The sequence below is a fragment of the Sorex araneus genome, chromosome 8 (genome assembly GCF_027595985.1).
Source record: "Sorex araneus isolate mSorAra2 chromosome 8, mSorAra2.pri, whole genome shotgun sequence".
In the NCBI taxonomy this organism is placed as follows: Eukaryota; Metazoa; Chordata; class Mammalia; order Eulipotyphla; family Soricidae; genus Sorex; species Sorex araneus.
This window is the reverse complement of record NC_073309.1, coordinates 3,305,472-3,333,169: the sequence shown is the minus strand read 5'-3', so window position 1 is coordinate 3,333,169 and position 27,698 is coordinate 3,305,472. Positions and strand designations below refer to the sequence as shown.

General features: G+C 62.4%; 1 protein-coding gene across 1 annotated transcript; it reads left to right on the top strand.

Annotated features, from left to right (window-relative positions):
- Positions 1–27,514, top strand: BCO1 (beta-carotene oxygenase 1). The gene is made up of 11 exons (XM_055145588.1): positions 1–85; positions 2,924–3,052; positions 5,003–5,132; positions 7,774–7,921; positions 9,661–9,808; positions 12,782–12,984; positions 14,365–14,622; positions 22,457–22,562; positions 24,470–24,564; positions 25,903–26,014; positions 27,285–27,514. The coding sequence occupies exons 1-11, from the start codon at positions 22–24 to the stop codon at positions 27,512–27,514; spliced, it is 1,623 nt and encodes a 540-aa protein (XP_055001563.1). The 5' UTR covers positions 1–21.
- Positions 27,515–27,698: the final 184 nt, after the last annotated feature.

Genomic DNA, 27,698 nt, shown 5'->3' with positions numbered 1-27,698 from the left:
GAGGCTTGTGGACACCCCAGGATGGATATCATCTTTGGCAAAAATAAGAAAGAGCAGCTGGAGCCCCTGCGAGCCCGCGTGACGGGTGAGTGTACAAGTGACTCACGTGTGTGGCCGGACACCATTTCTGTTTGTGTAAGATCGGGGCGGCAGCCTCAGGAGGCCGGAGAGGGAGACACCCACCGTTCAGACTCCATCTCTGTGGCCCTGTGGTCCTCTGTGTGACCTCACTCCCATGACTCTCAGTGAGAGTCGTTCTCCCTGATTCTGGAACAGTCTCTCCGGAAGGCCGAGGCTGGCCAATATGTAAAGGTCGCTGGTCCCCAGGGTGGTGCAAATGTCTACACTGCAAATCAGCTCCCGGACAGAATGAGAGGCGCATGCGGCCTCCACTCCTGCATGTGCGTGTCGGGGTGCATACCGGGGTGTGCCAGGGTGCAGCAGGGGTGCATGCTGGGGTAAGCCTGGATGCACACCGGGTGTGTCAGGGTATATGACAGGAAATTCTGGGGTATGCCAGGATGCATGCTGCGTTGTGTCAGGGTACTTGACAAGGGTGTGCCGGGGTGCATGACAGGGAATTCTGGGGTATACCAGGGTGCATGCTGGGGTGTGCCGGGGTTCTCAATGTATGTCTCAACGTATCCCGTTGCTCATCGATTTGTTCGAGCGGGCACCAGTAACGTCTCTCGTTGAGAGACTTGTTGTTACTGTTTTTGGCATATCCAATATGCACGGGGAGCTAGCCAGGCTCTGCCGCGCGGGCTCGATACTCTCAGTAGCTTGTTGGGCTCTCCGAGAGGGGCGGAGGACTCGAACTCGGGTCGGCCGCGTGAAAGGCGAACGTCCAATCGCCATGCTATTGCTCCTGCCCTGTGCTCCAGTGCTGGGATTCCTGACAGGGAATTCTGGGGTATGCCAGGGTGCATGCTGGGGTGGGTGAGGGTGCACGACAGGGAATTCTGGGGTATGCCAGGGTGCATGCTGGGGTGAGCTGAGGTATGCTGGGGTCCTGACAGGGAATTCTGGGTTATGCCAGGGTGCACACTGGGTGTGCCGGGTGCAGGCCACAGAAGCTGGTGTGATGTCCTCGGGGTCCACGCTGCCTGCAGAGCCCCCACATCAGGCCTGGTTCCCCCCATAGTCACGCGCCCCTCCCTGCTTCCTCTCGATCCCCTCCACTCTGCCGCCTGGTCCTCGGGGACAGGGACCGACTGTGAGCTCTCGGGTCCCCAGCGTGCTCTGGCGTGCGTCCTGAGGAGGCCCCGGGCCAGCTCAGCCGGAGGGACAGAGGCCCTTCACCAGCTGAGGGCAGTGGCACTGGGCCTTCAACCGATCGGCAGATCTGAGCTCTGCAGCTGAGCAGTTGCCTTGAAATTTAAATTTGATTTGATTTTAGGTTCTTTTCAATTGAAGGGGGTGTGTTGGCCACGCCTGGTGGGACTCCAGCTGACTCCTGGCTCTGCACTCAGGAGACGAAGGGGCCAGGGGAGGGGCGGGAGTGCCTGCTGCTGCGGGCAGAGCTTCGGGGCGTGAGTGCTCCAGAGTCACTGAAAGGTGATGGTTGAGCGAAATGACTGTTTCAAAGCCACCCCAAATGGTTCCTTCAGAGAGGTGGATTTCACACCAGCTGAATTTTCTCAGTAGAAACTATGCCAGGGCTGGGGGCTGGAGCGATAGCACAGCAGGGAGGGCGTTTGTCTTGCACGCAGCTGACCCGGGTTCAAATCCCAGCATCCCATAGGGTCCCCTGAGCACTGCCAGGGGTGATTCCTGAGTGCATGAGCCAGGAGTGACCCCTGTGCATTGCTGGGTGTGACCCAAAAAGCAAAAAAAAAAAAAAGAAGAAGAAGAAAATATGCCAGGGCTGGAGCTATAGTACAGTGGGGAGGACGTTTGCCTTGCACGCAGCCAACCCGGATTCGATCCCCAGCATCCACATGGTCCCCCATACCACCAGGAGTAATTCCTGAGTGCAGAGCCAGGAGTAACCCCTGAGCACCGCCGGGTGTGACCCCCCAAAAAAAATATGCCAAAGAAAAATGTGCCGCTGTCCGGTAGGGCATTTGCCTTGCACGCGGCCGACCCGGGTTTGATTCCCAGCATCCCATATGGTCCCCTGAGCACCGCCAGGAGTGGTTCCTGAGTGCAGAGCCAGGAGTAACCCCTGTGCATCGCCAGGTGCGACCCAAAAAGCAAAACAAACAAACAAACAAAAAAAACAAAACAAAAACGAAAAATGAGCCACTGGCCTTCCTGTCACACCCGTCCACAGCGTCGGCCTGAGCCCACAGCCCGGGGTAAGGCTTTCACTTGCCCACAGCCCAGCTGTGTCTGACCCCCCCCCAGCATCTGTTCCCCAAACCCCACCAGGGGTCCCTCCTGAGCACGGAGCCAGGAGTCGCCCCTGAGCACTGCCCCGACAGCCCATCTGGGTCCCTCTGCCCTCCCCTCCTCGGCCCCCTCCGTCTCTCAGAGCCGTTTCTGCCACGCACCGCGCACCCCCTCCCCAGGGTGGCGGCTGTTTCAGGGGCTGCTCCCAAGCGGTGTCCAGCCCCTGTCCTGCCCCCCAACCCCCCGTGTGTCCTCTGCCCTCCAGCCATGCTCGGCGCCATTCGGCCCCATTACAGTCCTGGTGGCCGCTGTCTTGGGCAGCCTGGTTCTAGAAGGTTCTTCCTTCTCACCTCTCCTCTCCTGCCACTGCCCCACGTGGGGGCGCCCTGGCACGCAGCCCCCGGCGAGTCTCACCTGGTCAGGGCAGCAGGCCCCTGAGCAGAGGGACGCTCTCCGTCCACCCCGACCAGCCCAGGCGGGGCAGACGCTCCCCGGAAAGCCTGGTGGAGGGGCGCGGGGGGGCCCCAGGTTGGGTGGGGACCCGCCCCTGCCCGGCTTGTCGGGACATGCCCGTCCCCGCTCCCCACAGGCCGGATCCCAGCCTGGCTGCAGGGGACGCTGCTGCGCAACGGGCCGGGGATGCACACGGTGGGCGAGAGCCGCTACAACCACTGGTTCGACGGGCTGGCCCTCATCCACAGCTTCAGCCTCCGGGACGGTGAGCGCGCCGCGCCGGGCGCGGTTCCGGGGAGGTGGGCTGAGAAGGAGGGGCGGGAGGGCTGCCGGGGTGGGGGGCGGGCGCCCACCCTCGCCTCACCCCTGGGTTCCCTGGCTCGAGGTCTCCCCTGCCCCCCACCCCCATCTCCTCCGCCTCCTGCCTGCTCCTTTTCCGTCCCACCCAGACACCCTTGAGTCCTTGGTAACCCCCTGAGCATCCAGACCGCGAGGGCATCTCGCCAGGGAAGTCCCTTAGGGGCCGGGGAGAGGGGCCCGGGGAGACAGCGCGTGCTGTGCATGAGGGACCCTAGTCCAGTCCCTGGCCACAAGGTCCCCCCAGCAATCCCAGGAGGGAGTAGACCTTGAACTCTGCCAGATGTGGCCCAGCGCCCCCCAGGCCCAAGAGAAAGTTTCCTGGGGTTGGAGAGAGAGAGCACAGTGGTCAGTGCTTGTCCTGCACGCAGCTGACCGTGGTTCTAGCCCCAGCACCGCCCGAGCGGAGAGCTGGGACTAAGCCCTGAGCACTGCCGAGTGTGGCCCCAAGCCCAACCCCCGAGGCCCTCAGCTGTGGGGCAGCACGGCGCTCACAGACGGGGTCGCACCCAATGCTCCAACACGGCCTCAAGTAAAGCCTCAGTGACAAGCACATTCGTGGAGTCAGTCAGCGGAGATGTGCGGGCGAGCAGGGAAGGCCGGGGAGGGCGCTGCTGTGATCCTTGCCTCAGCCCCACTCGCCCCAGGTCCAACGGTGTTTTTCTAAAATAGAAAGATCAGGGGCTGGAGCAATAGTACAGCGGGTAAGGCATTTTGCCTTGCACGCGGCCAACCGGGGTTCGATTCCCAGCATCCCATATGGTCTCCCCAAGCACTGCCAGGAGTAATTCCTGAGTGCAGACCAGGAGTAACCCCTGTGCATCGCCGGGTGTGACCCAAAAATGCAAAGTAAATAAATTAATTAATTAATTCAATTAAATAGAAAGATCGGGGCTGGAAGTGATAGTACAGTGGGATTCAATCCCCAGCATCCCATGTGGTCCCCCGAGCACCGCCAGAGCCAGGAGTAACCCCTGAGCATCGCTGGGTGTGACCCAAAAAGAAAAAACAAAATCCAAACCCTGACATAGAAAGATCTCTCCCCTGCCTCGTTTTAAGTAACTAAGGTTGTGGCGATTTGTCACGGCAGCAGTGAGGAGTGAGGCTACTCTGTGGCGTGGGGTCACCTGGGTGCGACAGACAGGTGGAATCCCTGCTTCTGAGCGGTCTGCGGAGTCCAGGTCACCCCACAGCGCCCCCCTCCCCCCCTCTGAGCCTCCCCTCAATGTGAATTGGCCGGAGGTCGCGTCCCCTAGTGGACGTGGAGAGCTAGCGTTACTCCAGCGGTCAGTGGAGGACTCAGGGAGGCACCGGGCACTGGGGAACCCGGCCCAAGTGGCTTCCTAGACTGGTTCTGTGACTCTGAGCCTCCCTGGCTGGAGGGCAGCCAGGTGGCAGGGTCCACGCCTGGCCTGGGACGGCACCACACAGCTGGGTCTGGTGGACGCCGACCGAGAGGGTGAACTGTCGGCAAAGCCCGGCTCTCGAGGCTGTAAAGTGGCCGAGTCAGAGGACTCAGCCTGCCCCGTTGCTGGGACCATTTGTGGGCACGAACAGCCCACCCCAGGGACTCGGCATCGGGTGGTGGCCTGTCTTAGTGGACTCGCCCGCCTCTCCCCTCCCCCCCTAGCCCTGCCAAGGTGTCCGCTTGCGATGCTTTTCTCTCTTTTTTCTTTCTTTTTGGGTCACACCCAGCAATGCTCAGGGGTTACTCCTGGCTCATGCACTCAGGAATCACCCCTGGCGGTGCTCGGGGGACCCTATGGGATGCTGGGAATCGAACCCGGGTCGGCCGCGTGCAAGGCAAACGCCCTCCCCGCTGTGCTGTCCTCCAGGCCCAGAGATGCTTCTCTTGCAGGCGAAGTTTCTTACAGGAGCAAATACCTGCGGAGCGACACTTACAAGGCCAACATCGAGGCGAACAGGATCGTGGTGTCGGAGTTCGGGACGATGGCCTACCCGGACCCCTGCAAAAACATATTTTCCAAGTAACTGTCCATTTTACGGGTGCTGTTGCCTTTCGAGCTCCTTGTGGGTGACCACCCTGGCCTCGCTCTCTGGCAGCTCTCGAGGGTGGAGGGTGTTGGTTAGCCCTTGGCGGCGTGCAGAGGGCGGTTCCCATCACCGAAGGAAGGAAGGAGAGCCGAGAGCAGCTGGCATCTTCTCAGCTGTTCCCCCACTCGGCTGGAGGGAGAGCAGTGTGGGATTATTTATCGGAACGACCAATGTACCTTCCCTCTAGCCCGCAGATAGACTTAATTGCATCAGGAATGACAAACACGGGAGTTTATTCACGGCTGCGTCATTTATTATGACGAGGAACTGAAAATAGCTCAAGTGTTCATTAACAGAGTCACGGTTAGATAAATAACAGGGAAAAGATACGAGGAAACAGCAGGAAGGAGGGAGAAGGAGGGAGGCTGTCCTTTATGTGGTGAATGGCAGGATTTCAGAGAGATGTCTCAGCGGGGAGGTGGGGGAAGGGTTAGAAGGAGCACGGAAGATGCTCTGGCTTTCTTTTGTTTAGAAAAAAAGAGAGAGAAGTCTGGGTCGATCTTAGCTCCTGTGTTTGCATGAAGAGACTGAAAAGGGGCCTGGGAACTGACAGATACAGACAGAAAGGAAGACATCTCGGTTACAAACGTTTAAAATCTGGGTCAGGGGCTGGAGCCATAGCACAGCGGGTAGGGCGTTTGCCTTGCACGCGGCCGACCCGGGTTCGATTCCCAGCATCCCATATGGTCCCCTGAGCACCACCAGGAGTAATTCCTGAGTGCAGAGCCAGGAGTGACCCCTGTGCATCGTCTGGTGTGACCCAAAAAGCAAAAAAAAAAAAAAAAAAAATCTGGGTCACGGGCCTGTGGGTTTAGGCCTCAGTCCTGGAGGGGGGGTGCAGGGAGGCTAGAGATAAAATCTGGGTATGATGCACGGAATGAATGTATCACGTGCTCAGCCCTCAGACCGGGGGCCAGAGCCCCTTCCTGAGGCCCTTTCCATCGGTAGAGGCTGGGTAGCGTATTAGGGCGGGGGCAAGGCTGCTGCTGCATTTCCAGGGCTGACGTCACCGCTCCAGGACCGGTTCCAGGACCCCGCGCTCAGGCTGCGCCCTGCACTGCACTCACGTTTGCAGAACGGGGTAGGGAGGGAGGGGGCTAGGAACCCTCCTCGCAGGGGCATCATTGTAGTTGCGCCTTTTTGCCAGGAGGGGGCGCGCGAGTCAACGCAGGAATCCAGGCTCCGGCTGCTTGGCCAAGACTGTGCCGCCCAGCGCTAACTCCTGGCTGGATGGTTTCCTGCAAGAACAAAACACTTTGCAGACACTTCCGCTCCTGTCAGAAGCGGGAGGCGCTGTCTCGCTAGTCGCTGGGGTCTCCCGTGGGTCTTCGTTTTGTACAATTAAAACAAAACTTTTTTAAATTTAAATTTTAACATATATGGAGCCATCGCTCGGAAAATCTGGTTAGTCTACATGTGTGGTCCGTGTAATTGCCTCTGGTTGCAGTGTACCACCAGGTGCTCTCAGCACGGTATGGACCCCCGCGGACAGTTTCCTAAAGCTCTTTGGGACACTCCTTTCCTTCTCCCTTCCTTCCTTCCTCCCTCCCTTCCTCCCTCCCTCCCTTTCTCCCTCCCTCCCTCCTTTCCTTCTTCCTCCCTCCCTCCCTTTCTCCCTCCCTCCCTCCTTTCCTTCTCCCTCCCTCCCTCCCTCTCTCCCTCCCACCCTCCCTCCTCCCTCCCTCCCTCTCTCCCTCCCACCCTCCCTCCTCCCTCCCTCCCTCCCTTCCTTCCTTCTTCCCTCCCTCCCTCCCTCCCTTCCTTCCTTCCTTCCTCCCTCCCTCCCTCCCTGCTCCTTTCCTCCCTCCCTCCCTCCCCTCCCTCCCTTCTTCTTCCCTCCCTCCCTCCTTTCCTTCTCCCTTCCTTCCTCCCTCCCTCCCTCCCCTCCCTCCCTCCTTCTTCCCTCCCTCCCTCCTTTCCTTCTCCCTTCCTTCCTCCCTCCCTCCCTCCCCTCCCTCCCTCCTTCTTCCCTCCCTCCCTCCTTTCCTTCTCCCTTCCTTCCTCCCTCCCTCCCTCCCTCCCTTCCTCCCTCCCTCCCTCCTTTCCTTCTCCCTCCCTCCCTCCCTCTCTCCCTCCCACCCTCCCTCCCCCTCCCTCCCTCCCTCCCTTCCTTCCTTCCTTCCTTCCTTCCTTCCTTCCTTCCTTCCTTCCTTCCTTCCTTCCTCCCTCCCTCCCTCCCTCCCTTCCTTCCTTCCTTCCTTCCTTCCTTCCTTCCTTCCTTCTTCCTTCCTTCCTTCCTTCCTTCCTCCCTCCCTCCCTCCCTCCCTCCTCCCTCTGGTTTGGGTCACACCCCGGCGGTGCTCAGGGGTTTCTCCTGGCTCTGCACTCAGGAATCACTCCTGGCAGGGCTCGGGGGACCATATGAGATGCCCGGGCCCGCGTGCAAGGTGAACACCCTAGCGGCCGTGCTATGGTTCTGGCCCCCCGTGGAGGTCTCCGGGGGCATCTACATGTGTTAGTTTTCAGGCTCCCTCCCAGGCCCCCGAGGCACCCAGTGCTCCTTCTCCCCTGGCCGGAACCGGGTGTTTTCAGCGATGGAAAGACCCGAGCCCGCCCCGTTTGCTCCCTCCTCAGGGCCTTCTCCTACCTGTCCCACACCATCCCCGACTTCACCGACAACTGCCTGATCAACATCATGAGGTGCGGGGGAGACTTCTACGCCACCACGGAGACCAACTACATCAGGAGAATCGACCCTCAGACGCTTGACACGCTGGAGAAGGTACCAGCCGTCCCACCCCGCTTCCGCCCCCTGCTCAGGGACGTGCCCGGGCAGGGCCGCCCGGCCTGCAGAGGCTCCCCAGAGGTGCCCGGGGCACAGCTGCCACTCAGGACCACGCCTTTCCTCCCCGGCGCTGCCCGTCCCGGAGCCAACACCTTGGTGGGTGCAGATCACCGGAGTTTAAAGATCGGAGAGCAGGTCAACGGGCTGGGGCGGGTCTTGGGCAAGGGCAGCCCAGGCTGCAGCCTCTGACCCTCCGCACCCCTGGGTGCGGCTCAAGAACACAACAACAACAACAACACATACACACATACACACACACACACACACACACACACACACACACACCATCAGTCTGTTCTCTTGTGGTCCCGGCCACTGGCAGTCCGGAGTCCAGGCCTCGGCCCTGCTCTGTCTAGGGGTCCCTGGGGAGAGTCCGTCCAGAGACTCCCACACCAGTGCTCTGCCGTCCTGGCCCTGCTCGTTCCCAGCCTCTCCCGGCTGCTGGCTGCTCCCGGGCTCAGACCCTTGTCAGTGCAGTCTCTCCCAAGTAGGACACGGGCCGTCGTCCCGTCTGACGTCATCCGTCCCGGTGGCCTCTACGAGGCCCTGCTCGGGGCCTGGGGCCTTGCCAGCGCTGGTCCTTGGGCTGCACGATGCCTTTGCTGACACTCGGGGCTCCCTGGAGCCTGTCTCGGCCTGAAGAGGGAGCCCTGGGCAGGGAGCAGGGCGGCCAGAAGGAAAGGCACAGTGACCCTCTCGAGGGCGGGGCCGAGGCAGCGCTGGGGGCAAACCCCCGGGCCCTCACGGCCTTGCCGGGCGGCACCATCTGCTCGCGGGGCAGGAGCTTCACTTGGCCTCTTGGCACAGCCGTACGCTTCTGAGCATCTTTGCTCTTGGGAAGTGCTCAGGGCTGACTCCCGCCTCTGTGCTCAGATATCGCTCCTGGAGGGGCTTGGGGGCCCCTGTACGGTGCTGGGGACTGGAACAGGGTCGGCCCCATGTCAGGCCAGCCCCTCAGTCCCCGTCCTATCTCTCGGACCCCTTAACCGTCCTTTGAAGGAGCTGCGTTGTGGGGGAGGGGTGCTGGGAGAGATGAGGTGTGGTCGGCATGGGTACGAGGTTGTGGCGACACGCCCTGACACTGTCCCTGGGCCCTGTCCACGTGGGGCACTGTGGGGCTTGCTGGCAGAGCCCCCCCTTGGTGGAGATGCTCTGGCTGTTCCCCGACCCCAGAGGGCCTTTTGGGAGGGTCGCGGCGGTGAGTGCCTGTCAAAGCCCCTGACTGCAGAGGGTCACGGTCGAGACCGGGCCAGCCCTGGCCGGGAGTTGTGCACCCAAGCCAGCAGGACGGGAGTGACTGCTAGGGACACAGGTGCTCGTCCCTGAGGCTGACTTTCTGGAGGCGTCTGAGCCTCCCCTGGAGGTGGCCTCGGCCGCGCCTTCCGTCCGGGTAGAGACAAGCGCAGGCACTGCTCCAAGCCTGCAGCCTGCCGGCCTCCGCTCCTTTGCACTTTAGTTACTTATGTAGGTTCTGGAGGCCACCGCCGGCCGTGCCCAGGGCGGGCTCCTGGCCCTGCACTCAGGGGTCTCTCCTGCGGTGCCTGAGGGACCACGTGGGGTGCTGGGGACGGAACCTGGGTTGGCTTCACGCAAGGTGCGTGCCGTCCCCGCTGTGCTTTGCTGAGGTCCCCGTGCCCCGTCACCTCTCAGAGCCCGGTGGCTGTCGTCTCCTGCAGGTCGACTATCGGAACTACGTGGCCGTCAACCTGGCAACCTCGCACCCACATTACGACGAGGCCGGGAATGTCCTGAACATGGGCACCGCCATTGTGGACAAGGGGAAGACAAAATACGTGTTATTTCAGATCCCAGCCTCCGTGCCAGGTAGGCCACGCCGGCCATGCAGCGGAGCACCAGACCGAACCAGGCGTCTGGCTCCGCCGATGACACAGGTCTCGGCTGACACTCCCCCCCACCCGCCGGTGACTCAGGCCATGAGCTCACGCTTCTCGTTCAGGAGAAATAGGACTCCCCAGGCTCCCTTTTGACATCCGTGAGTCCCTTTGTTACTCTACTCACTTTCTCCTGAGGTTCCAGTTCATTGAAAACTCATTAATTTATCCATATTCCATCCATCTTTCCCCCAGCCAGCCCGTCACCATCGGTCCATCTCGGCCCTCACCCGCCCACCCACTTATCTATCCATCTGTTCATCATTTGTCCAACATCCAGTCAGCAACTCATCCATCCCGCATCTATTCATTGACCCCTTAGTTTATCCATTCATTAATTGATCACTCATCCCTTGATCCACTTATTGATTCATTGACCCCATAATCCATCGATCTGTTATTCATCTACCCCTCATTCACTCACCCATCTTCTGTCCTTCCATCAGCCATATATTATTCACCTGCCCACTCATCCATCTAGAACACATGCATCCATTCATTAATCTATTACTATCCATGCATCCACTGATCGATCCACTCATCCATCTATCCATCATCCATCCATCTATCCACCATCCATCCATCGCACCATCCACCGAGCCAGCTATCCCCATTCACCATCCACCCACCATCTACCCCTGCATCAGTGATTCATCCATCTATCCACAATTCATCCATCCATCCATCCATTCACCCATCCATCCATCCATCCACCCTCCATCCATCCACCCATCCATCCATCCATCCACCCACCCATCCGTCCATCCATCCATCCACCCATCCATCCATCCACCATCCATTCATCCATCCAGCCACCCACCATCCATCCATCCACCCACCATCCATCCATCCAACCATCCATCCATCCACCCACCCATCCATCCATCCACCATCCATCCATCCACTCACCATCCATCCATCCACCCATCCATCCACCATCCATTCATCCGTCCAGCCACCCACCCACCATCCATCCATCCACCCATCCATCCATCCATCCATCCATCCACCCACCCATCCATCCATCCACCATCCATCCATCCACCCATCCATCCATCCATCCACCCACCATCCATCCATCCACCCATCCATCCATCCACCCACCCATCCACCATCCATCCATCCACCCACCACCCATCCATCCATCCACCCACCCATCCACCATCCATCCATCCACCCACCATCCATCCATCCAGCCAGCCAGCCACCATCCATTCATCCATCCAGCTACCATCCATCCATCCATCCATTCATCTACCATCCATCCATCCATCCACCCACCCATCCATCCACCATCCATCCATCCATTCACCATCCATCCACCATCCATCCATCCATCCACCCATCCATCCACCATCTATCCACCATCCATCCACCCACCCATCCATTCACCATCCATCCATCCATCCACCATCCACCATCCATCCGTCATTGCGTCCTCCACCCCTCCATCCATTTTTTCCAGTTTCTAACGAGCCTTTATGTGCCAGGCTGCCCTGCCCCCTTCCGTGCCAGCCCCTTCGCTGGGTTGTTCGGGAGGCAGCCCTGCCGGGACCCCCCCAACCCCCACCCTGCTCCCTGGGCCTTCTGGATCCTTTCCCTGTGGATCTTGGGGGGAGGCCCAGGCCGACTGTGAGTGCACATCCCCGAGGGGGGCTCCCAGCCCTTCTTTCCCGGGGCTCTGAGTGCTGCACCCCAGACCCTGCACCCAGGGCTGGCTCCACACAGCTCGTGCAAATCTCGGGGGTGCCAGCCTGGGCTCCTCCTTTGGCCTTCCCCTGCTGCTCTGGCCCTTCCTGACAGACGCTGGAGCCTTCTGAGCGAATTAGCAGGCGCTGCCAGCAGACGTGAGTCGGGTCAGAGAGCCGTGCGTGTTCTTGCGACACAGCACTTGCACTGGCCGAGGGAAAAGGGCTCGGAACTGGCTCGGACCCCGATGGGGGTGGTCCGAGTTTCGGACTATGGTCCCCTTCCCACCACATTTCCTTCCTGTGTCACCCGACACCCACTGACAGGCTTACTTGCTGCCATCTTGGAATATCTGGGGGCCCACAGGTGAAGAGACGCTGGTCTCGGGGTTTGGGTTTGTCACCACGCGTCACACAGGAGGACCGGGGTCCGGGGCCCCCTGCATCATGTCCACAGTCAGCGCCCTGGGCACCTTCCCCAGCACCTGTCCCCGCAGCCGCCCCCCCCTCCCAGCAGCCCCCAACTCCCCAGGGTGCATTTCCGTGCTGTCCCTTTGTGCCCATTTGTGTGACACCCCTCCAGCCACCCGCCCTCCCGTCAGCTGTTTACAGCCACACAGGTGGCCACAAGAAAGGCGGGGACGCTCCCAGGGACTCATTATAAACCAGCCCCGGGTCTGGGCAGGGAGGCCGCGGCCGTGCGTGACTCACCCTCGCAGGGTGAGAGGCCCCACGTGTGTGCAGCCTCCTTGGTATGTGGGCCTGGGCGAGGCCGCGGGCGCCCATGTGCCTTCCTCCCTCCCCCCTTCCCCGCCCGGGGCCACCCTCAGCCCCCAGCAGTGCCGGCCCTGGCTGGGCCTGGCGACTGCCCTGAGAGAGGCCGGCCAGGAGGGCTCCTGGTGGGACCCTGCCTGCCCCCCGCCAGCCGTGCCCCCCGCCCACGTCTCTCAAGCTGCCCCTGTGCCCGTCCCTGCCCCACCCCCCCTGCTGGCCCCCGTGTGCATCCCGGTTTGCAAAGCGTCACTCCCCGGGGGCCGCCCGCCCTGCCGGCCACGGCTGAGGCTGCGCGAGTGTCCGGTGGGGAGTGGACAGCGGGGGGAGGACCTGCCCGGCGGAGGGAGGGGCCGGACCCCCTCTCCTGTGCATGCGGGGCTGTGGAGCGGGCAGACCCCGTCCAGGCCCGCCGCCCGCTGCCCGCCGCCCGCTGCTCTCCGCAGAGCCCTGGAAGCACACGGCTGTGCTCAGCTCCGTCGCCGCCCGCTCCCTCCTCGCGCCCAGCTACTACCACAGCTTCGGGCTCACCCCGAACTACGTGGTGTTCCTGGAGCAGCCCTTCAAGCTGGACATTCTCAGGCTGGCCACGGCGTACGCCAGGGGCGTCAACTGGGCCTCGTGCCTGACCTTCCACAGGGAGGACAAGGTACGGCTCACGGTCCAGCCCACCTCGCCTCTGTGGCAGGGGGCAGCCTGCAGGGGGTCCTGGAAGGGGGCGGGGCTGCGGCCAGCCTTCTAGAGGGTTCCCAGGGGGCAGCAGCCGTGTCCTTGGTGTAGACGTGTGTGCATGTGCATGTATGTGGGTATGTGCACACGTGTGTTATGTACACACATGGGTATGTCTATGTGTGTGCACACGTGTGCCGTGCGTGTGAGTTTGTGGATGCGCCTGTCGCCCTGTCCGTTTCCTGGTGTCACTTTACGTGTGAGAAGGACGAGTGAGACCCCCGCAGCCGAATCTGGCCACGCACTGCTCCGGGGCGACCACTGTCCCCTCCTCCCGGGGCCGGCCTGTGACACCCGTCCCCTTCCCAGAGAGGGCTCTGGTGAGCCCCCGCCGCCCAGAGCCCCCCTCCGGGGTGCGCCCCCCGTCCCCCACTGCCCCTGCCCCCCACTGCCCCCCTCTGCCCCTCTCCCCCCTCTGCCCCTGCTGCCTCTCGTCTCCCCGAACCTGCAGGCCAACTGAGCACGTTCCCTCCCGGCCTCAGCCCCCAGAGGCTCCGTCCCGGGAAACCGACTCCCTCTGGCCTCGGCCCCCAGAGCCCACCTGGCTGGCCGCTCCCAGCCCCCGTCTCTCAGCCGCTGGCCCCTCGGCCCTGTGAGCGCAGGTTCCTGCAGAGGGTCCCTGTGTCCTGGCCCTCTCCGTGTGGCCTGGCCAGCTGTCCCTCTCAGTGGCCAGCCCCAGGCCAGTCTGGAGTGTGTCCCCACCCTTCTAGAGAGGGTGGTTAGGTCAGAGCTGCCTGGAGCAGAAAAAGACACACCAAGCTCACTACGGACACGCACCCACACATATGCACACATGCCAGCCACACACGCCCCCACGTGCTTAACACACCCCACATACATGTACACACATATACACACATGCCAGCCACACATGCCTCCACATGCCTCCACATGCCTAATACGCCCCCCGCATATATATACACATATATATACATGCCAGCCACAACCCACACATGCTTAATATACCCCACATACATGTACACATATACACACATGCCAGTCACATGCTCCCACATGCTTAATACACCTCACATACATGTACACACGTACACACCATAATCACATACATATCACATACACATTCCACACACACGCACACCCTCAAACACACCTGCCCACATACCACTCACACATACACACCCGTCCTCACACGCCAGCTTGCACCCACACCCCCACCTCCACACATACACTCACACCCCCCACACTCACGCTCACCCTCACAAATAACCCCCCCCCACACACAGTCCCTCTCCCCCCACGCACACACTCCCACATCCTCACACGCGTGCTCGCCCTCCAGACCCACATCCACATCATCGACCGGAGGACGGGCCAGCCGCTGCCCGGGCGCTTCTACGCGGACGCCATGGTGGTGTACCACCACGTGAACGCCTTCGAGCAGGACGGCTGCCTCGTGTTCGACGTGATCGCCTACGCCGACAGCAGCCTCTACGAGCTCTTCTACCTGGCCAACCTCAGCCAGCGCCTGGCGGAGAACGCCAGGCTCACGGCCGTGCCCACCCTGCAGAGGTTCGCCGTGCCCCTCCGCCCCGACCAGGTAGCAGGGCCCCGGGTGCAGGGTGGGCTGCTCTTCACGGGGGGGGGGGGGGCTGCTCCCGGCACTCACCCCTGCCCTCACCCCTGCCCCCACCCCTGCCTTCACGGGGCTGTTCTGGGGGCAGACGCGGGCGGGCGCGCAGTGAGGACTTTAGAAAGCCCGGGCTGAGTCCGCGGGGGCAGAGCGCCAGCCACCGGCTCGCTGTCTCTGGGGCGCAGGCGCGTGCTCTGGGCACGCCGCATGCTCACGCATGTGAGGATGTGAGCGGCACACGTGTCTCAGGGCTGGTGGCCGGTGTGCCCGGGGTGGCTCCCGCGCAGTCGCCCCTTTCTCCCGCTCAGGAGAGTCGCTCAACACGCCCCGTTCTGACGCTTTAGGATTTCCGTGTCCCGGCGTGGCTTCACCGTCTCCCCTCTCGGCCCCTCCTGCCACCTCCCTTCTCTGTGACTGTGGCCGTCCAGGCAGCTCGGGCCGAGGTTGCACCCCTGCCTGGCGTTGGCGCCGTCCGCTCCCGGCTCGGTGCCCGCTGAGGCTGTCCTGCCTGGGTGCGCCTCTCAGCGGAGCTTGGGAGGGGGTGGGGGCTGCACGTGTCCCGATTGTTGCTGTGCTCTCTGGGGGCGGCGCCCTTGCTGGGTGCTCACACCCGAGTGGGCTGGGCCGTGTCCGACAGTGGGGCCTGGCACACGGGGGGCCCCAGGGACTCGCTCAGGTGACCACGTGGTCTCAGCCCCGGCCCCCCTCGGAGTACTGGTGGTACCCTGTTGCTGGGGTGGGTGGGGATACAGCCAGCTGGGCTTGGGGGTCACTGCGGTGGCCCCATGTGGGTTGGAAGGGCCGGCACATACACGGCAGTGCCCTAACCACTCTCCTAACGCTCCAACTCTTCACTGTTTGTGGGGAAGAGCCACCCACGGTGGTCCCAAGGGCTGACTCCTGGCTCAGTGCTCAGGGATCACTCCTGGTGAGCTCAGGGGACCCTATGGAGGTCCGGGGATCGAACCCGGGTCAGCTGAGTGCAAAGCCAGTGCCAGTGCCCGCCCCGCTGTACCATCTGGCCGCCCCGGCCTGGGCTCGTGTGGGCAGCCGCAGGGCTCCGGCTCCAGCTCTCTGACTTCATGGCTTAATTGGCCTCGATGAAACCAAATTCGGCTCAATTACCCTCTGACGGGCCCTCGTTGCTGAGTGCTCCCTGCGTTCCAGGTCCTTGGCTAAGTGTTCTGTCTTCCTGACCTCACTAATGACCGTCCCCGCCTGCAGATAAGAAACGCCGGGTCAGCGAGGTTAGGGGTGTGCCCAGGCACCCCAGGGGGCTCCCGCCCTGCCTCGGAAACAGAATTCGCCCCTTCCCCAGGCTGGCCCCCTCCCGGGAGCTCCGGCCAGGCCACGGCTGTCCCCAGGGAAACTCAGCTTCACGCCCGCTGCGGGGGGCAGCACCTGAGCCCCGAGCCTGACTCCCCCCACCCCGGCCTCTCTCCGCAGCCCATTCCTGTCACCCCCTGACACGAGCATTTCCTTTGCTTAGATTCATGGTTTATGGGGGGGGGTAGATCTTTGGGTGACGCCTGGCAATGCTCAGAGGTTACTCCTGGCTCTGCATTCAGGAATTAGTCCTGGGGGTGCTCGAGGAGCCATACGGGAGGCCGGGGTCCAACCCGGGTCGGCCGTGTGCAAGGCCAACGCCCTCCCCGCTGTACTGTTGCTCCGGCCTCTTAGATTCACTCTCGAGATCCCTCTTCTCGGCTGGTCGGTTTTGGACCACACCTAGCGGTGCTCAGACGCTGCTCCCAGCCAGCTCAGTGCCCAAGGAACCGCATGCAGAGCCTGCGAGAGAGAGAGAGAGAGAGAGAGAGAGAGAGAGAGAGAGAGAGAGAGAGAGAGAGAGAGAGAGAGAGAGAGAGATATGGAGGGAGAGAGAGAGAGAACAGACGCTACCCAGAGAGAGAGACAGGAAGTAGAGGCTGCCCGAGGGAGAGGCAGGCGCCCGGAGACTGAGCCAGGCCGACAGGCTCCCTAGCCAGGCCCAGTACCTTGTCGACACCTTGTTGTTGCTGTTGTGGGAAAGGTGTGAAGGGTACTGGGTCCGACAGATGTAAGGGCCTCTCGGCTGCCTTCCCAGCTGCAGTGAACAGCACAGGAAGGAAAAGGCGTGTCCCAGAGAGAAGCCAGCCGGCTGGAGCACGGGGTCAAGCCTCCCCATCCCCCACGACCCCTGACAGCCACAGCTGCTGGGCGGGACCCAGACTCCCCCCAGACTAGAGGGCTGAAGAGAGTGAGGTGGGTCCGTCTGTAGCCAGCGCCCTGGGGACCCTCGGCGGCCCCCGAGGCCCCCTGCCTCTGGCCTCTGCAGGTTTTCTGCGTTGCGGTGGGTCCCAGGGCGTGGCAGGGGTGTGACACGCTCCAGTGGCAGGACGGCGGCCCGAGGAGAGGAAGCACTCCCGCCCACGGCCCACACGGCCTTTCATCCTTGCCGCCTCGGACCCGTGCTCAGAAGCTGACCGTGCCTTTTGAAGGGCTGCGGCAGAGCCGGGCTGGCTTTGAAACCCACGGAGAGGAGCCGGGCTGGGCGGGGACTCCAGCCACGCTTCTTAATTGCTGTTTATTGTCCCTTCAGCCCCTCTCCTGGCTTCACTTTCCAGCCACCTCCTGAGCGGGCAGGCCCGGGGCCGAGGGGCTCGTCTGGGGGTCTCCCGTCCCCGACTCTCTCCCTCCCTCCCACGGGCCACCAGGAGGGGTCTCCTGCTCTTCCTGCTCACGCGGCAGCTCTGGTCCCCACTGTCCCAGGCTCCATCTCCAAGACACAGTGCTCCTGCCTCAGGTCTGACGACCCCACCCCGCCTCGGGGGGCCGGGGGGGCAGCCACACTCCCCCCCTGCGCCCGTCAGAATGGTCCTCACTAAACTCTTGGGGGTTTTCAACAAACAGGGAAAAGTCAGAGCTCGTAAACTGTACGAGGTCTTTTTGGGGTGCACAGAGGGTTTGGGCCATGCTTGGCCATGCTCAGGGCTGACTCCTGACTCTGTGCTCAGGGATCACTTTTTTTTTTTTTGCTTTTTGGGTCACACCTGGTGACCCCCGGCATGCACAGGGGTCACTCCTGGCTTTGCACTCAGGAATTACTGCTGGCGGTGCTAGGGCCACCCTACGGGATGCTGGGAACCGAACCTGAGTTGGCCACGTGCAAGGCAAACACCCTCCCCACTGTGTTCTCGCTCCAGCCCTCGGGGGTCACTCCTGGCAGGCCTCAGGGAACCACGTGGGTTGCCAGGAACTGAACCGGGGTGGCCACGTGTGAGGACAGCGCCCTCCCCTCTGTCTGGTCGCACAGACGCCCTACCCTGAGAGCTGGGAACATTCCCACACGGGATGTGCTTTCCACGGAGCCCGGGGGACAGCGAGGGCTGCCCCAGGCTGGACCCTACAGCTGCCCCCCGTGGGCTGGCCCCAGGGCCTTGGCACCCTGGCCCGTCTGTGTAAGAAGGGGCCAGCCGGGGCAGGAGCGGCCTGGGTGCAGGCAGGGGGGCTGCCCCGCCCCCCACTTGCGTGGGGCAGGACAGGGCCACCGGGAGAGGCCCCTGGGACAGAGAGAGGTGCTGGGCTGCTTGGGCTGGTCTCGTCTCCACAGGAACCTTCTGGCACTCACCCCTGCTGGGCGCGGCGTGAAGTGGCCTTTCCTGCTCGGCCGCCCCGCCGGGCCCCTGCCCTGGGCACTTTGAAGGGCCGCGCGGTGGCGTCCAGCAGCGTCCCCTCCCCATAGCGTGGGGAGCCAAGCCCGGGCTCACCCCAAAGGGCGCCTGTCCCCCCTCGCCTATAAACCCGGGTCCCCCGATTCCCTGCCGCGACAGCCCCGCACCGCTCCCAGGCCTCCTCTGACTTCCTCGGGGCGGCTGGCCTGGGTGTGGCCGTCCCCGGCCCTCAGAGTGGCAGGGCCCCTGGGCGGGGGTGCGAGGGGGCAGAGGGGGGACTGTCCTCTAGCCCAGGACCGCACAGACGCGAGGAGCTGCTGCCCGGGGCTGGCCTCTGTGTCCCCTGGCCACGGACCCCTCCCTGTGCCTTGGCCATGTGACTTGGCAGGGCCCCGGGGCCCTGGAGGGGCCGCCTTGGGTGGGGCCACGCCGTGAGGCTCTAGGGGCCAGGGAGGGAGAGGACGGTTTGCTGAGAACACTTCGATTGGGGCTGGGGGCCTCACTCCTGCTCATCCTGGGGCCGAGAGTCTGAGGCACCGTGAGACGCATCACACGCTGCTCACACACCCTCTCTGAGGTCGGGGGCGGAGGGGTTCAGTTTTTGGACCCCATCTGGTGATGCTCAGGGGACACATCTGCGCTCAGGAATTAGTCCTGGCAGTGTTTCGGGGACTATACAGGGTGCTGGGGACGAAACCTGGGGCAGCTGCATGCAAGACAAGTGCCCTACCCATTGTGCTATCTCTTTGGCCCCCACCCTCTGAGCTTCCCTCCTTCCTTCCTTCCTTCCTTCCTTCCTTCCTTCCTTCCTTCCTTCCTTCCTTCCTTCCTTCCTTCCTTCCTTCCTTCCTTCCTTCTTGTTTTTGGGCCACACTGAGCGTGCTCAGAGCTGACTCCTGGCTCTGCATTCAGGGATCGCTCCTGGAGAGGCTCAAGGAACCATATGGGTTCGGGGATGAAACCCGAGTCAGCCCCGTGCAAGGCAGACGCCCTCTCCACTGTGCTGTCTCTCCGGCCCTCAGTGCCGCCGTCTCCCTGTGATAGAGGAGGGAGAGATCGGCGGCCGCGGTGCAGAACGACCTGTGGGATCTGAGCTGGACAGGCAGCGCCTCTGGCCAGCTCTGCTAGTCCAGGGGGCCTGGCCCTGCACCAAGTGTTTTGACGTCGATGGTTCAGGGAGCCCCCGAATGACCCTCAGGCCTGGGTCAGAGCAAACTCACCTCTGCCCCCTGCCCCCGGAGCAGAAACCCACCCGTCCGACAAACCAGAAGCAAACCCAGGGCCGTCGAGGGCCTGGATCTGATCCCCTCGCCGAGCCAGAGGCCGCACCTGACTCCGCGCCGTGCTGGGGCAGAGGCGGGTGTGTGTGTGTGTGTGTGTGTGTGTGTGTGTGTGTGTGTGTGTGTGTGTGTGTGTGTGTGTGTGTGTGTGGCCGCGTCTCGGTTCTGGGGCTGCAGGCCCGCCCGAAGGAGGCCTGAGCTGAGCGCCTGGGCCCCGGGAAGCAGCAGCCGAGTCATGTTCCCCGACTGCTGCGTGTGGAAAAATTCACGGCTTATCCCCCAACCAGTCCGACCAGTTTCCAGGCTGGCGAGACGCTCTGCAGAGGCGCTCCCTGAGAACAGGCCCGCCCGCCGCGTGCTCCCGCGCCGGCCCGCGGGGGAGACGGAGAGGAGCGAGCACTCCCGTCCGCTGGCCACCGCCCACCGCCCCTGCAGCACGACCCCACAGACCACCGCTCTGGCCCCTGATGGCCACAGGGAAAGACTGCTGAGAGGCCCGTTCACGCGTTCATCCTGCCAGGCTGACTCAGCGCCCTGCCCTACCCAAGGCCTGGGCCCGGGCCTGAGAAGGAGGAATAAGATGACGAGGAGGAGGCGGCTCCAGAAAGGAAAGGACGGGGCCTGGCAGCCGCTGAGACTGAGCTAGTCATGAAGGGGCTGGTGCTGCGGACCTGTGGGGTGGAAGACGCTAGCCTCAGGGCCTTTGCACTGGCCTTAGCTGCCAGTCTCTGGCGTCTGAGCAGAGCTGTGGAGCCAAGGGCTGGCCCAGGGGCTGTTTCTCTGCGCGGCACTTTCTCTGGGCCTCGAAGAAGGCCTCTTCAGTACACAGAGGGCTGAAGTAGGGCCCCCGGAGCGGGAATTTAGAAAATCCCCACCCCCGCCCCTTCCTGACCAGGAGCAGGAAGGACCGAGGAGCTGGGCAGGTTGGCGCTCCCCAGGGGCTCGGGGAAAGCTGGGCCTCGTGGGCTCCTGGGAGCCCCAGCCCGAGCCTGAACTGACCCCCGGGGCAGTGACCGATGCCATCACTGCAGTGGCAGCTGGGGCTGTGCCAGCACGTACTGCTCCCCCGTACCCGGGGACAGGCGTGTGGCACTTCTGTGCCGGCTCACGGTCACCCCAGCCCATGGGCTCCGCTCTTCCTCCTCCCTCCAATGACCAGCAGAGCCTCGGAGACGGGCGGGGCCGGGGGCGGGGCAGCTGCTCGTGGGCCTTCGTGGACAGTGAGCCCCCTTTCTGGGTGCCACGGGCCACGGGCCGGCCCTGCGCAGGGTCAGGCGGCCGGGGAGGGCGTCGAGCCATCCCAGGCAGTGTCTTTCCAGCCGGGATGTGTCTTCACTAGGAAACCTGCTGTGCCGCCCGGCCACTGGCCCCTCCCGCCCAGGCCCTTGCTCATGGAAAGTGCTCCCTCAGGGCCACGCACGCGGCTGGCGTGTGCAGTTTCCTCGGCGGCCCGGGGCCCTCAGTGTTGGGTGGTGAGCACTGCTGTGTCGTTAGGAATCTTCACGAGCACCCTTCGGAGGAGGGGTGCGGCCCCGAGCAGGGGAACCAGCCGGGGTCTGCAGGGGAGAAGCTCTTCATTAGCAAACTCGCCTCACTGGAGCCACGAAACCGAGGAAGGGCCGGAGAGATGCACAGGGCGAAGGCACCCACCCGCCCTGCGGCCAGCCCACGTCAGCCCCCGGCACCGGGCATGGTCCCTGAGCACCGCCAGGAGCGACTCCTGAGCACTGCTGGACGGAACCCCAGCAGGCCCCCCGACAGAACCCCAGACGCAGGGTTTAGGGCCGATCGCGCTACATCTCCCAGCTCTGCTCCCTCGGGCCGTGCTTTGCAGTGAATTAAGCGTCACGTATTTCTCCCCTTTCTTTTATTTATTTATTTATTTATTTTTGGTTTTTTTGGGTCACACCTGGCGATGCTCAGGGGTTACTCCTGGCTCTGCACTCAGGAATTACTCCTGGCAGTGCTCAGGGGACCATATGGGATGCTGGGATTTGAACCCGGGTCGGCCGCGTGCAAGGCAAACGCCCTACCCGCTGTGCTATCGCTCCAGCCCCTCTCCCCTTTCTTTTAAATTAATCATGCGAGATCCACAGTTACAAAGTTGTTCATGGTTGGGTTTAGTTATACAATGTTCCAACAGCCGTCCCTCCACTGGTGCACATTTCCCACCTCCAGTGTCCCCCGTTTCCCTTCCACTGACCCCCAGCCGGCCTCTGTGGCAGACTCTCTCTCTCACTCTCTTTCCCCTCTCCCCTCTCTCTCCCCTCTCTCTCTCCCCTCTCTCTCCCCTCTCTCTCTCTCCCCTCTCTCTCCCCTCTCTCTCCCCTCTCTCTCTCTCCCCTCTCTCTCCCGTCTCTCTCTCCCCTCTCTACCCTCTGTCTCTCCCCTCTCTTGCCTCTCTCCCCTCCTTCTCCCCTCTCTCTCCCCCCTCTCTCTCCCCTCTTCCCTCTCTCCTCCTCTCTCTCTTCCTCTTCTCTCTCCTCTCTCTCTCCGCCTCCCTCCCTCCTTTTATATCCTTACTCTTAGCTGAGAACACCAATAAGAGGTCAGATCCTGGGATGCCTGGGAGGGGGGACAGCTGACAGGTGCCCGGCCTCTTTGGTTTTTTTTTTTTTCTTTTTGGGTCACACCCGGCGATGCTCAGGGGTTCCTCCTGGCTCTGCACTCAGGAATTACCCCTGGCGGTGCTCGGGAGGCCATATGGGATGCTGGGAATCGAACCCGGGTCGGCCAAATGCAAGGCAAATGCCCTCCCTGCTGTGCTCTCGCTCCAGCGCCAGGTGCCCGGCCTCTTTGGGAAGGTTCTCAGTGAGACCCAGGTGGGCTCTGATGACTCGTTTTTCTTTTCTTTCTCTCGAACCGGCCCAGAGTGCAGCCGTGGGCTCCAACCTGATCACGCTGGCGTCCACCACCGCGCGGGCGCTGAAGGAGAAAGGCGGCCGCGTCTACTGCCAGCCAGAGGCGCTGTGTGAAGGTACCGGGGTCCCAGGGCCGGGCCGGGCAGGGAAGCCCCGAGCCCCGTCAGACTCTCACAGGCCACGCACGCGGGCGTCTCTCCGGGGACACAGAGGAAGGCTCTCGGGGTGGTGGCCAAGAGCTCTGGGGACGTCCGTCTTCCCTGCGCCCCTTCCCTTGGCTGTGGGCGCCACACCTGGGGCTTGGGCGCTGCTCACGCTCTGTGCTCGTCCTGCCCACGGCAGCCCCCCCTGGCCCCGCGGTGCTGCCGGCCTGTGGGGTGAGCTGGGGTCGAAGCTGGGGCCTCGCCACCTCAGGCTGAGGGCGGCCGGGCTGAGGGCTGCGTCCACTCAGCGGGGCTGCTCCGCGCGGTACCAGGCGTGCGTCCAGCTGCTCTCGGCCCCGAGCGTCTCTCTTGCCCTAGGGGGCACCTTGGCCCCTGACAGATGTGCTGGCATCGGGGAGAGAGGACAGTGCGTGGGGCGCCCGTCTCGCACGCAGCCGACCCCAGTTCCAGCCCTTGAGTCATTCCCGAGTGCAGAGCCAGGAGCAAGCCCCGAGCACCACAGGGCGTGACCCCAAACAACCATGGTTTCTTCAGGAGCGTGGAGGACCTGACTAGCTTTGCAGAATGCGGGGAGGGGGAGTGGATCACGTGTGGCTCAACCAAGTGCCCAGGGTGGAGTGTTTGCAGGGGAGGCCTCGCAGGGGGACCCCCAGGGTCTTGCACTCCTGAGAAGGGTCATCTTTTCTGAGGTCCAGTGCCCAGGTGGCCACTCTTCAGGATCACCAGGAACTGTCCGAGAATCTCCCGGTGACTCCCAGGTGCCCCTCCCCGCCCACCAGCCTGATGCCCACGGGAGCTGCAGCCCCCGCCCCCCCAGGAGATATTTCCTCCAGCCTTTGAGCCCAACTACCTGGATTGTTTCATGAGGGGACATTTCTGTTCCATAGTCAGACACTTAATCGGACATAACAGGCTTATGTACACACATATGCATTTACTTGGGCAAAATTGTAAGAAATTTAGGATTACATAATTAGAACAGGGATGTCCCATTAAAACAAAATGTGCCGTAAAATATAAATTATAAGTTTTAATCCTTTTCATTTGTAACACCATAGAGATAACTCTGTTTTGTTTATTGTTTTTTTTTCTTTTTGGGTCACACCCGGAGATGCATAGGGGTGATTCCTGGTTCATGCACTCAGGAATTACTCCTGGAGGTACTCGGGGGACCACATGGGATGCTGGGAATCGAACCCGGGTCAGCTGAGTGCAAGGCAAACGCCCTCCCCGCTGTGCTATCGCTCCAGCCCCCTTATAACTCTGGAACCAACATTTTACACTTAATCTTCAGACCTGGACGTTCTCCCCAGGTTACGGGCCTGTCAGGGAGCTTGCTAATTTTTACATAACGTGACCGTGTCAGCCGGCCGGGTTTCCTTCCCTGCTTCCCACTGCCACTCCTTTCCGCTGCTTCAGGACTTTCTTTTTCCACCCCCACACCTGTAACCTGCACACAGGTGTACTTTTTCAAAAAGCCTTTAAAAAAAAAAACTGCATTATCCTCTGATTTTAATCATGCAATCCGCTTTGATTTCTATCTCAGGCAATTAAACATGTTTATGTACTTAAAGACCGAAGTCTGTCTTCTTGGCTCCGGAGTTTGTAACAGAGCCAGGGTAATCGCCGGGGCCCCTCCCGCCTGCCCTGGCCCCTTGGGTCCCCTCCAAGGCCAGGGTGATCGCCGGGGCCCCTCCCGCCTGCCCTGGCCCCTTGGGTCCCCTCCAAGGCCAGGGCCAGCGCAGGGTTCTTGAGCTGAGGCTGGTGTCGTGAAAGGGGGGTGGGCACTGAGCCTGGTGCTGGGGGGTGCTGTGGCCGCGCCTGGGGGCTTCCTCAGTAGGGCCCCTTCCTCCCTCTAGGCCTGGAGCTGCCGCGGATCAATTATGCTCACAATGGGAAGCCCTACCGATACGTCTATGCGGCCAAGGTTCAGTGGACCCCCGTCCCAAACCAGGTACGGACAGTCCCTGGTGGCCTGGCTGCTTCTGTCCACCGCCGGTCCCCTCCTGAGCCTGCACACACTCTCCTCCGCCGTGGCTTTGGTTTTTTCTCAGAGGAGCAAAGGGAGAAGCCCTTTTTCTTGCAAACGGTGCACAAATGTACCAGGCCGTAAATCAAGGTTCCCACGCGGGCCCACGCCCCAAGGGACGCCCTGCTAATCCCACGCCCTGAAGGGAAACAGGCATGCAGAGATTAGGAGCGGCCCAGGGACGTTGGAAGCAGCCAAGGGATTGCGGAAAATCTTCGGTGTCTGCACGGAGCATACCCCGGGCTTGTCCAACACAGACAAGTGTCATCTGGTCCCCACAGCTGGATGGGGCTTTCCCTGTGGGAGTCAGGCGTGGTGGGAGGCTGGTGCGTCTTTGATGCTTATATTTTTTATTTTATTTATTTTTTGCTTTTTGGGTCACACCCAGTGATGCACAGGGGTTACTCCTGGCTCTGCACTCAGGAATTACTTCTGGTGATGCTCGGGGGACCATATGGGATGCTGGGAATCAAACCCGGTCGGCCATGTGTAAGGAAAAAACCCTCCCCGCTGTGCTATCTCTCCAGCCCCAAGATGCTTTTATTTATTTATTTATTTATTTATTTATTGTTTTTTGGGTCACACCCGGCGAGGCTCAGGGGTTACTCCTGGTTCATGCACTCAGGAATTACTCCTGGTGGTGCTCGGGGGACCATATGGGATGCTGGGATTTGAACCCGGGTCGGCCGCATGCAAGGCAAATGCCCTACCCGCTATGCTATTGCTCCAGCCCCCCATGCTTTTATTTTTGTCGGGACCATAACCCGCTATGCTGGGGAGAGGGGGGAATCTCCTAACTTGGTGCTCCCGAGTCTCTCCCTGCAGTCCTTATGTACCTCCCAATGATGGGGACCTCTCGGTCCCAGGACCTGCCTGTGTTTTGATTGTTGTTTGTTTGTTTGTTTTTCTTTTTCTTTTCTTTTTTCTTTTTGGGTCACACCTGGCGATGCACAGGGTTACTCCTGGCTCTGCACTCAGGAATTACTCCTGGCGGTGCTCAGGGGACCATATGGGATACTGGGGATTGAACCCGGGTCGGCCGCGTGCAAGGCAAACGCCCTCCCCGCGGTGCTATCGCTCCAGCACCCCCCCACCGTGTTTTGGGGTGGGGTGAGGCGCTCACTTCTATTGCTACCCCAAGAGGCAGATGTCGCTTGGGTCTCCCCCTCAAGGCCTCGGCCCCTCCCCGGGAGCCCTGGTGTCTGTTCTCCAGGGCAGGGAAGCCCCCCGCCCCCTGATGTCGCATCTCTCCTCTCCCCACAGATCGTGAAATTCGACCTTCTCTCCAAGTCCTCCTTGAAGTGGGAAGAGGAGCACTGCTGGCCCGCCGAGCCGGTGTTCGTGGCCGCGCCCGGCGCCCAGGCTGAGGACGACGGTAGGAGCCGGGAGGGCGAGCTCGCTGCGGCCCCCCACGCTCCCCCACACTGCCGGAGCCCGCGGGGTTGGGCCCCGCGCTCGGCCTCCTTTCCCTGTCAGGCGCTGGGCACCCCTCCTCCGGGTCAAGGTCCAGCACAGTGAACAGAGGCCCGAGAAACGCACAATGGGTCCGGTGCTGGGGAGTCCCCGCGGCCTGGGGCACTCGGACCCCCCACGCCTCCCGGCAGCGTGTCCGGAGCCAGCCGGCCCGCTCACACGTCTGGGATCTGTCCCGGAGACTTGGCTGACCGGCCAGGAGGCCTCGGTGGCTCTCCAAGCACAGACACGTGCTGTGGCCCCGGAGAGGTCAGGAGAGACGCTCTGGCCAGCCTGGGCCCAGGGGCCACTTCCCAGAGGCGGGCCAGGCGTCCCCGCGGCTGACGGCACCCAGAGTCTGCACAACTCCACACTCCCCCTCGGGGGCCCTCAGAGTCCTGAGCAGGTGGCCCTGGCAGGGACCCTGGGAACGTGCAGCCCCGTGTCCACACCGGCCCTGGGCCTGTCCCCGCAGAGCCCTCTGCCCAGCGCCCTGGGGCGCAGGCGTGCAGGGCAGGTGGGGCCGCCTGCGGCTGCGGGGAAAGCAGCTGCTGGCCAGGGAGTGGCCGCCCCGGGTCCTCTTCCTGCTGGCCTGGCAGAGCCCAGCCCGTGGGGGGTCACTCCCAGGTGGGGGTTTCAGGCTGGTTCCCTCCTTTCTCCGGGGCACCCGGGGAGAAGCCGAGGCCCAGAGTTCCATCCCCGGGGCCCGTCCACACTCCCAGTGCCCCTGCAGTGGGGTTTGGGGCTGGGGACCGTGTGCCCCCCAACTCAGACCCCGGGAGGTGGGACGGGGCTTCGCCTCCATCCTGGGGGGGAGCCCAGGGTGCACTCATGAAGCCCCATGTGCCGAGGAGCCTGGGACTCATTCACAGGCTCTCTGAAGCCCAGCCGCGGGGTCCGTTAGCCAAGGGCGGCCCGAGGCATGTTCCCCTAGAGCAGCCACTGCCTCCGGTGGACAGACAGACACTTTCGCACCTGTGTCAATCACAAGGCACCCTCGGGCTCACGGGGCCACCGCCCGGGCACAGAGGACGGTCTCCAGCCCTGCGCCCCTGCCCGACCCTCCCTCTGCTCGTCCTGGGGCGTCCGTTCTTCCCCCCCTTCCCCTCCTGTGCTGAGCTGATGCTTTGCCGGAGCCCCCGGGGCCAGAGAGGTGCCCAGGCTCAGGCAGCCCCTGCTCCCCCTCCCCTCAGGAGTGGTCCTGTCCACGGTCATCTCCACCGACCCCCACAAGCTGCCCTTCCTGCTCATCCTGGATGCCAAGAGCTTCACGGAATTGGCTCGCGCCTCTGTGGACGCGGAATTGCACCTGGACCTCCACGGGCTGTTTGTCCCGGACGCACACGGGGCCACCAGGAAGCGGGACCCTTCTCAGGAGGAGCAGGACGGGGACCCCGCCTGCCCCGAGGCCTCGCGGAGCTGAGGAACGGCCCCCAGCGCATCCGCGGCCAGAGAGGAGCCCCCTAGTGTATTTCCTTTCTGGCGTTGCGAGTTCGCTTGTCCTGATCGGCTCCTCAGAGAGCTTCTTCCTCCTTATAAAGAACGTGAGTCAGACACTCCTGATATCGTGTTGTTCTTGGAGCATGCACGCCCGGTCGGGAAATATC

Bases quoted from the DNA above. Each gene is read 5' to 3' on its own strand.
- BCO1 (XM_055145588.1), top strand. From the start codon at position 22: ATGGATATCATCTTTGGCAAAAATAAGAAAGAGCAGCTGGAGCCCCTG. The intron at 14,623-22,456 runs GTAGCAGGGCCC...GAACCGGCCCAG, and splicing joins TGCCCCTCCGCCCCGACCAG to AGTGCAGCCGTGGGCTCCAA. The intron at 22,563-24,469 runs GTACCGGGGTCC...TCCTCCCTCTAG, and splicing joins GCCAGAGGCGCTGTGTGAAG to GCCTGGAGCTGCCGCGGATC.